General features: G+C 41.8%; 1 protein-coding gene and 1 non-coding gene across 2 annotated transcripts; both read right to left on the reverse strand.

Moving 5' to 3' along the window:
* Positions 1-6,645: 6,645 nt before the first annotated feature.
* LOC119355708 (histone H3.3-like) lies at positions 6,646-9,010 on the reverse strand. The gene is made up of 7 exons (XM_037622559.1): positions 8,816-9,010; positions 8,361-8,379; positions 7,962-8,042; positions 7,697-7,773; positions 7,515-7,605; positions 7,308-7,408; positions 6,646-6,739 (listed from the first exon to the last, which is right to left on the reverse strand). The coding sequence occupies exons 1-7, from the start codon at positions 8,971-8,973 to the stop codon at positions 6,646-6,648; spliced, it is 621 nt and encodes a 206-aa protein (XP_037478456.1). The 5' UTR covers positions 8,974-9,010.
* LOC119295941 lies at positions 6,657-6,739 on the reverse strand. The gene has a single exon (XR_005144533.1). It is a non-coding gene; the product is annotated as a small nucleolar RNA SNORD24 (small nucleolar RNA).
* Positions 9,011-13,947: the final 4,937 nt, after the last annotated feature.

A 13,947-nucleotide genomic window follows, 5' to 3' on the forward strand; every position in this document is an offset into this window, starting at 1 on the left:
GAACGGGGCCTAAGCCAGCGACGAGAGTCGAGCCTCGAGCGCAATGCGCCATTGACCGAGTCTAGCCGGGCGGCCAGCGACCAAGCAAACATACGCACGATGATGCGTACGCCCTTCATCGCTCCATGCATTCCAGCCTCCATGTGACCACGTGCTCAGCGTCCGGCGGCCCTGTGATAATACGCGGCAAGGTTGCAAGAGAGACATGAAGAGGAAGAGTCTAGCAAATACAAACGGCAGAGGTATATATATTTCAAAAAAAAAACATACTACAGAATAATCCTCTACAAGTTCGACAACAATATCTACCTTGATTCTCACCCATGCCTAGATGATCAGCCCTTAATTTGACTAAAAAAAAAATTCATTTTCACGAGTAGTCTGTTGTACACATAATATGAGTAATCGTAAGTTTTTTTAATATTAATATTATAGAAAAAATGGCTAGGAGACAGTCTACTGAATTTGTTTTCTGTCAATTTGCTCCTAGCCGTTGGATGAAAAAGGAACCGTCAGATCTTCTTATTTACCTCTTGAAAAATTTGTTCATTGTCTTCCTCCCCACGACCTTGATGTGAACCACCAGCCTCCGGCAGCACGGCTGGTCGCGCTCCCACCACCGCTTCACCCTCCCCCAACCACCGAGTTTGCCGCTGCCCCCACCCATCCCTCCAAAGCCGGTGAAGTACCCAGTTCTCCAGGTACTTGCACCCCTGCACCCTAAGATAGACAGAGAAGGTTGGCCCCCCTGCATCCAAAGATAGACAAGATAAAACCTACTGCCGGCGGCCTCAGTGCTCCGCAGTTGCTGCTTCCTTCTCCACCAAATCGTCTAACCCAAATTCGAATTACAGGCAACTGTCGTCCAACAAAATTGATAATAGAAATTGTAAGCTTCATGCCCTCAAAGATGAAGATGGTTGGCAAGCTTGTCTCCGAGCAAGGGTTGTAGTTGATCGATCCATGTCCATGCTCTTTATTTTCTCCCGTTGCAATGCACGGGCATATATGCTAGTCTTTCCCTAATAATAAAGCACGGATTGACTCCGTGGGTTCACCGTCACAATACGCTTTTTTCCGTAGGTTTACGCTTTCAGTTTGAATTTATAACATATACGCGAGGTGGTACTAATTCGAGGAACCACGTCATGTGCAATCTGACTATGCATGTGGTGTCAGGCTGCCAGCCCAAAACAAATCGGTTGTGCTAATTCTCAGTCGACTGAGAATTACTCAAGTCTCAGTCGACCGAGTTACGTGGGATTTGTTCGCTATCTCGGCCCTAACTACATGATCAATTGTTTGTTCGTATCTTTCCTTCTGGGCTTTTCGTTTCTTCCTGGGCCATCGTTTCATTCATGTACTTGGGCTTCTATCTGATTATTTTTTGTCCCGTGAGCAGTGATGCCATTGCTTTTTTCTGTTTTTCCTTTTTTATCGAGAGGGTTGTGTGACCCCTTTTTGGCCTTCTTTTTTTTTGTATTATCAACGACTTTTGCAACGTGTAGGTTTGTGTAGTGGTATAAACTTCACATACCTAGTATTTATTAGCTTTAATTATTTTTTATTTGCCATTTGTTTTTGTTTAAATTTAGTCATTTTATTTTTTATTTTATTTATCAACCCATCCGTTTTCTTTTGGCTTTGCTAAATCTTTGTCAACTCGCTGACCATTATATAGATTTTTTGTTCTGCTGTTTTTGTAAAAAAAATCTGTTTCTATTTTTTTTCTTATGTCACTTCTATTTTCTTCTTTTGGTTTATTTTTATTTTTCTTATTTTATTGATACTTTTTTGGAGCACGGCTTAAAATCGTGCATTATGCTATTTCTGGACGACTATTGTCTAACGCATATCTAAGTCCTTCACACGTCAAATGAAATGTAATAAGTCTTGTGCTTTCTCCCAGTGGGCATTATGGTTTTCTCTGTGGCACGTCTGCTTTGTTCTCGTTTTCGCGTGCATGCGGGTGTCGGTCTGTGGGGTTTCCGAATCATTCCTTTTTGGTTTTTATTTTTTAGGCCGTAGGCTTTTTGACGTCTATGCAAATTACATGTTGCGGACGTATGTGTGCGATAATATCGTCTTTTCTAGGTTTTTTAGGGGTGGATGCTCTGATAAATGTATGTGTAATAGCTCGTGTCCACAAACCTGGCAACACTAATGGTTGCATTTTTTTGTTATTGTCCCATCGCCTGAAAAACACACAAATATGATTCATTCCACAGGGAATAAATGCATTTTTTTGTCCCCAGGAGAAAAATGTCTCTTTTCTGTAGTTGCATGTCTAGCTCTATATATGCAACTGCAAGTGTCCCCCACCCCTGCGACTGCAAATGCATGTCTTAAGCATGCCCGCAAGTCTATGGTGTTTTATTGAGGGACGGAAAAGTTGCAGGTTTGTTGCTAAGCATGCAACTTCACATGTCACCCCAACTGCAAGTTCGTGTCTTCAACGTGACTACATCTCACTGGTTTTTTACTGGAGGTAGGGGTAGTTGCATATATGCCGCTAGCTGCGCAACTGCAAAGTGTCACCTCGGGCTGCAACTTTATATCTTCAATGCTACAACAATTCAGTGGTGTTTGTCAGGGAAGGGGGCAATTGCATATCTACCACTAGGCATGCAACTACAAGTGTCGCTCCAGTTGCAACAACATGTCTTCAACGCGATTGCAACTCAGTGGTGTTTTGACTTGGATGGGGCTGTAGCATGTGTACGCCACTAGCCACACAACTGCAAGTGTCAGCCCTGACTGCGACTACATGTAGTCAACACTAATGCAACACTGTGGTGTTTTTATTGAGGGGAGGGGGTAGTTTCATGTTTGCCTCTAGGCATGTAACTGCAAGTGTTGCCCCGAAAAGAAAATATGTCTTGTTTTTTGTGGAGGAAGGAAAGTTCCATGTGACCATGTCTGACACTAGGGATGCATGTAACTAAAGTGTCACCCCCGACTACAATTGCTTCTCCATAATGCAACTACAATTCTATAGTGTTTTGTCGGGATGGATTGTTGCATGTCTACCACCAAGCATGTAATTTTAAGTGTTGCCACCGACTGCAACTCGGTGGTGTTTTTGTCGGGAAAGTGAGGGTGGTTGCATATGTGTCACTAGGCATGCAACTGCAAGTGTCACCCCTGACTGCAACTCTGAGGTACTTTCTAGGAATCGAAGTTGCATGTCAATCACTAGGCATGCAATTGCAAGTATTGCTCCTGACTGCAATTGCATGTCTTTAATGTGACTGCAACTCTATGTTGTTTTGTTGGGAAGGGGCAGTTGCATGTCTGTTACTAGGCATGCAACTACAAGTGTTGCCCACGTCTGCAACTATGTGATGTTTTTTGTTGGGGGAGGGGGTAGTTGCATGTCTGCCACTAGGCGCGCAACTACAACTGTCGCCCCTGACTGCAACTCTAAGTTGTTTTCTAGGAGTGGTAGTTGCATGTTCATCCCTAGGCATGCAAGTGCAAGTATTGCCCCCCGTCTGTAACTTCATGTCTTCAACATGACTGCAACTTGTGGTGTTTTTTGGGGAAGGGGTAGCTGCATGTCTGCCAGTAGGCATGTAACTACAAGTCTTGCCTCCGACTGCAACCATGTGATGCATTTTCTCAGGGTGAGTGGACAGTTTTTGGCCACTAGGCACGCAACTTCAAGTGCCTCACCTGACTGCAACTCTGTGGTATTTTGTCGGGAGGGGCAATTGCATGTCTTCCACTAGGCGTGCAACTACAAGTGTTGCCTCCCACTGTAACTATGTGGTGTTTTTGTCCGAGGGAGGGGGTAGTTGCATATTTGCCACTACGCACACAATTACTGACTACAACCGCACACTTTCTAACGCGATTTCAACTCAATAGTGGTTCGTCCATGAAGGGGGAGAGTTGCATGTCCTACACTAGACACACAACTGCGCGACACGAACTCCAACTGCATGTCTTCAGCACAACTGCAACTTTGTGTGTGGTGGGGTGGGGTGGGGGGTAAATGAGGTGGGGGTGTTGTATGCCCTTTTTTATTCAGTTTCATGTTAACCCTTGACACGCAACTTCCCTCGGCGGTGGCCGGTTGCATCTCTTACATGCAAGGGGAACGCTAAAAATCAGTCGATTGAGACTTTTCGAAGTCTCGGTCAACGAGATTAGCTGCCAAGTTTCATCGACCTGTATTCAGTCGCTGATGTGTTTTATTTTTCAAAACACACTAGGATTTTCCTATCTGAGAGGCTGGCAGCATCATAGTACGTGGGTTGTGGGTTGTGGGTTGCAGCTTGTTCTCTTGTGCTTTTCTTTTTTTATATTGTCATAGTTGTCCATGTAAATCTTTGTATGTTTTCTTCTTCTTCTTTTTTGCTGGGTTGTGTGCATCGTGTATGTACAGAAAAAGAAAGTTAATGAGGCAGCTGACTCTATGTGTATGTATACAGTATACACGTGTACTTGTCTAGCTTTTTAACTTTCTTTTTCATTTATTTTTAGTAGATTTTCCTTTTATTTCTTTACTTGTATTTCCATTTTTTATTTATTATCTTTCTTGTTTAGGAAATATGGAACATTCAATTTTTTAAGAACCTATATTTTGACACGCATGAACAGTTTTTATTCTCACATGTTGTTGTGATAATTTTTTATTCTGAGTCGTCGTTGCCTTTTCTACATGGAATTTTATTTTATTTGCTTATTTTTATCTTGTCTATATATTTTTTACTTTGTTTCTTTGTGTATTACCCAAAAATAATGTTTTATTGTGTTTATGCGCTATGTTTTTTTTCACGAGCGCACCGTAAAGTTGCATACATAACATTAGGCATGCAATTGCAAGTGTCGCCCTCAACTACAACTGACCTTTGTTCTATCGGAGAACAGTGGAAGAGGGGATGGGTAGTTGCATGTTTGTCACAAGGCATGTAATTGAAAATGTCGCCCTCGACTACAATTGCATGTCTACAAGCGAATGCAATTGAGTTTTGTTCTGTCAGTGGGTGGCAGGAGAGGGGATAGTTGCATGCCTCAGACTAGGCATGCAACTGCAAGTGTTGTCCTTGACTGCAACTGCATGCCTACCAACCCTATTGCAACTGGTCTTTTTGTTATGTCGGAGGACATTGGGAGGGGGGCATAGTTGCATGTCTGACTGTAGGCACACAACTGCAAGTGTCACCCCCGACTACAATTGCATGTCTACCCATCCGACTACAACGAACCTTTGTTTCGTCGGAGTGTGGCGGGAGAGGGGGAAGTTGCACATCTGACACTAGGCATGCAATTGCAAGTGTCACCCTCGAGTGAAACTGCATGCCGACACATCCAACTGCAACTACCCTTTGTTTTGTCAGTGGGCGGCGGGAGAGGGGGGGAATTGCATGTCTGACGCTAGGCATGCAAATGCAAGTGTCACGCTGAACTGCAATCGCCCCTTGTTTTGCTGGAGGGTGGTGGGAGAGTGTGTGTGTGGGCGGAGTGAGGTAGTTGCATGTCGGACACTAGGCATGCAACTGCAAGTGTTGCCCCAGAATGCACTACAAGAAATATGTCAACTTGTGACCACCACTATTGGTCACTGAATGGTCACAAATTTTCATTTGTGACCTTTTTGTGACCAAAAACATAAGGTCAAAAGCTGGCCGTCATAAACTGACATTAGCGACCTTTCTTATGGAATGGTCGAAGACGTTTATGACCAAAATACGTCTACTGTGGCGTTTTGGTCACTAGCAACCTCCCCAGGCCACGTAGGCATCCAGCGTGGCAGGCTGATGTGGCACAAGATTCAGCCCGGTCCAATTCGGTTTTCTACATGGGCCTAGCCCAACAATTCAGCCATTTTACTGTATATTTTCTTTATTAATTTTCTCTAGCTACATGGGCCTGGCCCAACAATTTGGCCTTTTTATTTCTAGATGCGGCCTTTTACAGCGTATGATCTTTTACTTTTTGCTATTTTATTTTTCACTGTTTTACATTTGTCCCAAATATCATAATATCATACACTGGTCCCACACGTCAGAAATTTCAAATGTGCTCAAATTATTTTGATAAGTGGGTCGTATGAGTCATGTTTTCATTGCACACATTTTCAAATCACATACATAATTACTATTTCATATGAAACAGGAATTGTAATTCTGAAACATACATGAAATTCACAGAGATAAGATACATTAAATCACATACATAATTACTATTTCATTCACAAACAGAGAGAAGATACATTAAATTCCCAGATAACCCATCTATTATTACATAACTTGCTATATAAGAATGTCTTGGAGCTTCTTTGAACATCTTTCGTCTTGAATTTACTCAAAATATTTGCCAACAAGAAAACAGAACAACAAGGATAGGGTGAATAACAACAACAACAACAACAACAGGGGGTGCTATTTAGTAGTAAGATCAAGTCCGGAATGTAAGAATGCTTTGTTGTAATTGATAACTAAAATCTACAACAGCTCAAAGTGGCAGTAGCTAAAACACAATCTCAGAAAAAGCATATAATTGATGTGACATAACAAACTAGACAACCAAGAAATTGATGTGACATGGCTAGTTTCCAGCAATATCCAACGACAAATTGATGTCACATATATGTATCTATCATGCAAACAGCGGATGTACTATACTGATAACATTAGACTAGAAATAAGAGCCTCGGAGATCTTGGTGGTTAAGATCATCAAGTGGGATAAACCCATTAAGAGTAGCAAGTATTTTGATAACATCACAGGCTCTATTTGGCACACAGAAAATTAATCAGTTGAAGCAGAGGCGATGTTTGGCATCACTCCATTTTACAGTTCCAAAACAGACAGACAGAGTCAGGATTCGGCAGCAAAGCAAGTATACGTATATAGGAATCTCTACTTGGAACCTAGAGTAAGAAGCACGGCTAGAAGAGCCCAAGAATCAATTAATCCTGTGTTATTCTTTAACTGGAATGTACGTGCATCATCAACAGAGAGGTGTGAGCTCTAGACTTAATTGGTTGTGAGAATGGACTGGACTGTTCCAAATACGTGTATCATCATCAGTTCTGTGAAGCAAATCTACATATCATATTTCTAGAATGGGCGCACCCAGTTGCTCACAAGTAGATTCAAACCCAACTTGTAATGCAATGATGTTTCTTGTACAGTATTACTATAGTTACCTAAATTCCCATGGGAATACTGACAGCAGAAACAGGGGAGCGAGAAGTAAGTTAAATTAGAGCTAGCAGTTCCAAACAATCACTAAAAACAGCAGCAAAAGCAGACACAGATGCTCGCCAGAGACATTCCCACGGGCAAAGCAAGCACCTTAAGCCCTCTCGCCACGGATCCTCGAAGAGACCCACCAGGTAGGCCTCTGCAGCCTCCTGAAGGGCCAGCACCGCATGGCTCTGGAAGCGGAGGTCAGTCTGCACAGACAGAACAGGATGGTGCTTTTAGTTTACTTGATTCATCATACTATAAGAGTTGACACAACAGGAGCATCACAATGTAGTGCACAAGTTGATTGATCACCTTGAAGTCCTGGGCAATCTCCCTATCAAGCCTCTGGAATGGAAGCTTCCTGATGAGCAGCTCCGTGCTCTTCTGGTACTTGCGGATCTCACTGCAAAGTCAAGCACAAAATTTACTCATTTGAGAATACTTCAAAACAAAACTATAACACATGCTAGAATAGGTTGGAAGATTTTACACACCGAAGAGCAACAGTTCCAGGGCGGTAACGGTGAGGCTTCTTCACTCCTCCAGTTGTGGGAGCAGACTTACGGGCAGCCTGTCAAAAAGCAAAGTAGAGCACATGGTCAAATTAACAATAATACCATGATAGTCCATATACATCAGTAGGATATCTGGTCATAAGCTGGCAATGAAGGTTGAGGTTCAAATTATACCTAGTTCAATTTACCTAAACCATAAATAAAGACATGGCATAGGTAAACTATCAATATTGCAGTCACAAACCTTGGTGGCTTGCTGCTTCCTAGGAGCCTTTCCTCCAGTGGACTTACGAGCAGTCTGCTTAATACGAGCCATGAGCAAAACCTTGGTTTACCTGAAGCAAAAATAGAACATAGTCAATTCTATAAATTGAATATCACAATAACACAACTATAGTCTTCTCATAACCAGTAAATTGTGCCTGGCACCTTGTTGCTAGCAAATCCATTCAATAACTATAGAGTCCCAACAATCATCAGGCTAGAATACCTACCAAAATTTTGTACATCAAAAACTAACAACGTCATACAACACAGCTATACACCCCTTCAAATAGAAAGCAGTGTATTTCTAACTAAAACTTTTCATTCAAAAGATCAGACCCAAGATAGAATTCCACTTCAGATGAAAGTCCTGATCTACCTTTAGCATAGTTTGTTCACTCGAAAGACACATATAAAGATGACACACTAAAAACTGCAGCCTAGTACTTTTTTTAACACTAAAGAAAACAAGGCTACCATGATCACCTAATTTTGCAAACAGAAGCAAGAAAAGAAATAGCAGTCCACTGATAAAAATATGCTTCCTAGTTATCACATGTAATGGTTGAACATCAACTTCACATAGTTATGTGCACATGATTTTAGTAATTAGCTAACTGGCAAGTTGATACAATTCAGATACAATAAATGTGAATGTGCATGTACTCAATGTGCATGTACTAAGAAGCCAAGAACACTAAAGAATTTACTGATTGAACAAGCAATGGTCATTTCATCCCAAACCTCTCAGCTTCACACAACTAAATCAATGTCCCGGGAAGGAATCACCAGAAATTTTACCACATACAGTACAAGCACAATGAAGTAGCATACCGAACAGCAGAGCAGGTAGCGGGGGAGGAGAGGGGGGCTGAGGAGCGGCCGCTTGCCTTAGCGACGTAGTCCATCAAGGCAAATTTGAAGGCGATGCCGAGGCAGCCAAAGAGGACGGAGACGTTGGAGCAGGCACGCGAGAAGTCCCCCGCCGCCATCGCGGGCTGCTGCTGTGGCTTGGCGACGGCCGCGAGCTGCTCGAACAACGCACCGATCCGCCGCAACGGCTTGTCCGCCTCGTTGGACCCCATCGGCATCGGTGGTGCTTAGCGCCGCCGCGGTGGTGCCCATGGCACCGAGGATCTCGCGGTTTCTCAGGGACTGGCTCGCCGCCTCCAACGCCGCCAGGGCCAACGCTACCATCGCGTCGCCAGGGCCGCAGCCACGCGGTCGACGGGCGCCACGCAGATGCGGTTGCGGATCTGGGCTCCGATGGCACGGACCCCCTCCGCCAAGGGCACCCTGCCTTCGGCCGCCATGGAGGGGTTGGCCATCGAGGAGGAAGGGGTCTCAGGCTAGGGTTTCGGCTGGAAGTGGGGAGTGTCTCTCGGCTCGGCATGGAGGAGGCCGGGATTGGGGGAGAAGCGGTTGGGTCAATCCAGAGATCCAGAGAGGAGGAGAGGAGGAGTCGTGGGTTGGAGGGGATCGATCCATATGAATCTCGCCGGACAGAGGGCGCCGAAGGTGGTGCAGATTGGAGGGGATCGATCCATATGGATCGGACAGAGGGCGCCGGAGGTGGTGGTGGCCAGGGAGGAGTGGAGCGCTAGGGTTCGAGAGAGAGAGAGAGAGGCGAGTGGGCACGAGGGGTTGGGTGCGGTTGGGTGCGTGGGAGGGAGTGCGGGTTGTGGGTTGGGCGACGTGGGTGAGACAGGCGGGCCGTTGGATCCAGGAGCATCCGACGATGATTAGGCACGATCCGCGTGAGATGCTCCTGGACCAATCAGAACGCAATATACCAGTACTACATTTTTTTGACCATCTAAATTGGTCGTAATCGACTAAAAGTAAGGTGCTAAATCATATTGGCTATTTTATGATCTAAAAAATAAAAATAAAAATAAAATATCTTCTCATGTTTCATCAAATTTGACATTAGTTTTCAAGAATAATGACAAATCGGAATAAGACAAATATCTTTTAAAAGTGTTAGGAGAAATTAGTTTTTTTAAATCATTTTCCATTTTTAAAGTGTCCAAAATGAGTTTTTTTTGTGAAGGACATACTATATATTTGTTGCAAAATTATACCAAATCAATTTTCTAAAATACTAGGCCATATTTAATGCACAATTGACCAAATGGTTGGGTGTCAAAAGTTTTGATCCACCTCTGGTGAAAAAGACAAATTCCCGCCGATTCAGCTGGAAGCGGGTCAAATTTGAACTGCAGCTGCCTCATAGTTTGCTATTTATTTTTTCCAAAAATCATTTCTAGGTACATAAGTATGTATTTAATCAGAGAAACACCAAAACAATTCCAATATTCAACCACTAGCTAGGAACGGTCAAGCCCGCCGTTTTGACCGCATTTTGAAACGGGCATAAAAAATTCAAAAAAATCAAAAAATTGGAAAACCTTCGCATTGTGTCATTATATGTGACCAAGTTTCCAGGAAAAATAATAAACTTGTAATACGATAATTATTTTAAAAAAGTGTTCTCAGAAATGAGCTATCATGTGTGAAGATTCATGTATTTCAACCCAAACGATCAATCTTATGGCCACATTCATGGCATAGTTTGTGCAATGATCTCATATTATGCACAAGGGTGCATCTTGGAATTCCAAACAATGTTGCCAAAGGGACTTTTCATTTTCTTTGCACGGAAAATTCATTTTCCATTTTTCGAGTGCCCGAAATGAGGTTTTTTTGTGAAGGACCTACCATATATTTGTTGCAAAAATGGACCAAAATCAATTTTATAAAATACTAGGACATATATAATGCACAATTGACCAAATGGTTGGGTGAAAAAAGTTTTGATCCACCTCTGGTGAAAAAGACAAATTGCCGTCGATTCAGTTGGAAACGGGTCAAATTTGAACTGTAGCTGCCTCATAGTTTGCTCTTTATTTTTTCCAAAAATCATTTCTAGGTACATAAGTATCTATTTAATCAGAGAAACACCAAAAAATTCCAATATTCAACCACTAGCTAGGAACGGTCAAGCCCGCCGTTTTGACCGCATTTTGAAACGGGCATAAAAAATTCAAAAAAAATCAAAAAATTGTAAAATCTTCGCATTTGTGTCATTATATGTCAACAAGTTTGCAGGAAAAATAATAAAATTGTAATACAGTAATTATTTTAAAAAAGTGTTCTCAGAAATGAGCTATCATGTGTGAAGATTCATGTATTTCAACCCAAACGATCAATCTTATGGCCACATTCATGGCATAGTTTGTTCAAATGATCTCATATTGTGCACAACGGTGCATCTTGGAATTCCAAACAATGTTGCCAAAGGGAGTTTTCATTTTCTTTGCACGGGAAATTCATTTTCCATTTTTCGAGTGCCCGAAATGAGGTTTTTTTGTGAAGGGCCTACCATATATTTGTTGCAAAATTGTACCAAATCATTTTTATAAAATACTACGACATATTTAATGCACAATTGACAAAATGGTTGGGTGTCAAAAGTTTTGATCCACCTCTGGTGAAAAAGACAAATTCCCGCTGATTCAGTTGGAAGCGGGTCAAATTTGAACTGCAGCTGCCTCATAGTTTGCTATTTATTTTTTCCAAAATCATTTCTAGGTACATAAGTATCTATTTAATCAGAGAAACACCAAAAAATTCCAATATTCAACCACTAGCTAGGAACGGTCAAGCCCGCCGTTTTGACCGCATTTTGAAACGGGCATAAAAAATTCAAAAAAATCAAAAAATTGGAAAACCTTCACATTTGTGTCATTATATGTGAACAGGTTTCCAGGAAAAATAATAAAATTGTAATATAGTAATTATTTTAAAAAAGTGTTCTCAGAAATGAGCTATCAAGTGTGAAGATTCATGGCTTTCAAGCCAAATGATCAATCTTTTGGCCACATTCATGTCATAGTTTGTTCAAATGATCTCATATTGTGCACAAGGGTGCATATTGAAATGGCAAACAATGTTGCCTAAGGAAGTTTTCATTTTCTTTGGACGAAAAAACTATTTTCCATTTTCCGAGTGCCTAAAATGAGTTTTTTGTGTGAAGAACCTACCATATATTTGTTGCAAAATTGGACCTAATCAATTTTATAAAATACTAGGCCATATTTAATGCACAATTGACAAAATGGTTGGGTGTCAAAATTTTTGATCCACCTCTGGTGAAAAAGACAAATTCCCGCCGATTCAGAAGGAAGCGGGTCAAATTTGAACTGCAGCTGCCTCATAGTTTGCTATTTATTTTTTCCAAAAATCATTTCTAGTTACATAAGTACCTATTTAATCATAAATACATGGTTTGGTGGCGATACATCGAGGTTTGGGCGGTGGCCGAGGCCCCCAACTCTAGAGCGCGTAAACTCGCATGCCCGCCGCGTGGTCACCACGTGGCCGTGGAGTTGCCATGTGTTCTGGGCGGCCTAGGCATGTCTAGTGGGTTGGGCACTCCCCAGGTAGGTACTAGGAAGAAAATCACAACATAAGATTCTCACGAGGAGACCGATCGATGCTCAAACATGAATAAGCAGCCAAGTGTTTGATTAGCGGTACGGGAAATGCACATGGCCAATGGGAGTGAGTTTTGGCCGAGGATGATCATCTACTAAGGAGAATGTATTCACAAATTTTCAGCTCAAAAGGAGGATCCTAGGTGGTACTTGCTTTGCAAAGTACCACACTGGACAAAAATATGAATGTTGAAGCTGGGCTCAAAATAATGAATGGATTGAGCTGAAATTTGATGGAGGATGGTTATTTGGGCATAGGAAAGCATCGTAGAAAATTGATATCATTTTGACATGCCAAAGTAGTACTTCCTTCACAATGCTCTTCTATGGACAAAAACTTGGGAAAACTAGTGAGAGAGATTGGATGAATGAAATGAGCTAAAAATTGGTGTAGGTAAGTTATATAGGTATGGTCATCGCTGGTAAATTTTCAGATCATTTGGGTAAGCCTAGCTAGTACTTACTTCACAAAGCTTCTCTCGAGGTAGAAACTTTGGAAATTTCCTGAGAAAGATTTACTAGGAAAATTGAGCTGAATATTATCATGTGGTAATGATTTGGGTATGGAAGAGTGCCCGAAAAGTTTGAGGGTAATAGGAGGGGTCTATATAACACTTGCTTTGCAACGTGCCAATTTGGCCATAAAATATAAATTGAACCTGGGCTCACATAGATGATTTGACTGAGCTGCAATTTGGAGGAGGGTGATAATTTGGGCATATTAAGGAACTGTATAAATTTCATGTCATTTAGAGATATAAAAAGGTACTTCCTTCACAATGCTTCTAGGTGGACAAAAACTTTGGAAATTTGCCGAGGAAGATTTGCTAGGCAAATGGAGCTGAATTTTGTCATGCGGTAATGATTTGGATAGGAAAGAGTGCCCAAAAATTCCGAGGGCAATCAAGAATATATAAATAGCACTTCCTTCATAAAGTGTTGTTGTGAACATAATAGGAAAATGAATATTGTTGAATTAGTTTTGAACTAGGCAAGGAAGGATTTTTACATATTTGATGAAGATATGCCCCAAAGAATTTATGAGATTTTTTTGGGAATTTTGGGAATGATAGAAATATAGGTTGCTTCACAACCTAGGGCAAAAACTGCCACATGGACATGACACATAGGCAAAACTGATGAGATGGCGCCTAGTCATCACAACCCACCACAATCTACAAGGCTATGACCATCTATATTGGTCATTAACAACTAGAAATAAGGCAGCGAACTAGCACTGTTTGCTTTGTGACCATTTCGTGTAAGGAAATTATGACCTTTCTGACCAAAATGGTCGCAATGGTTTAGGGTTTGGAGCCCCCTGAACAGCTTTTGACCAATTGGTCTAAAATGGTCATAAATTTATGACCAATTCTTCGAGGGCCACTGACAGAAGGTCATAAGTTGACATATTTCTTGTAGTGATGCAACTGCATGTCTACCCAAACAACTGCAATTGACCTTTTT

This window comes from Triticum dicoccoides, chromosome 1A (assembly GCF_002162155.2).
Source record: "Triticum dicoccoides isolate Atlit2015 ecotype Zavitan chromosome 1A, WEW_v2.0, whole genome shotgun sequence".
NCBI classification, from domain to species: Eukaryota; Viridiplantae; Streptophyta; class Magnoliopsida; order Poales; family Poaceae; genus Triticum; species Triticum dicoccoides.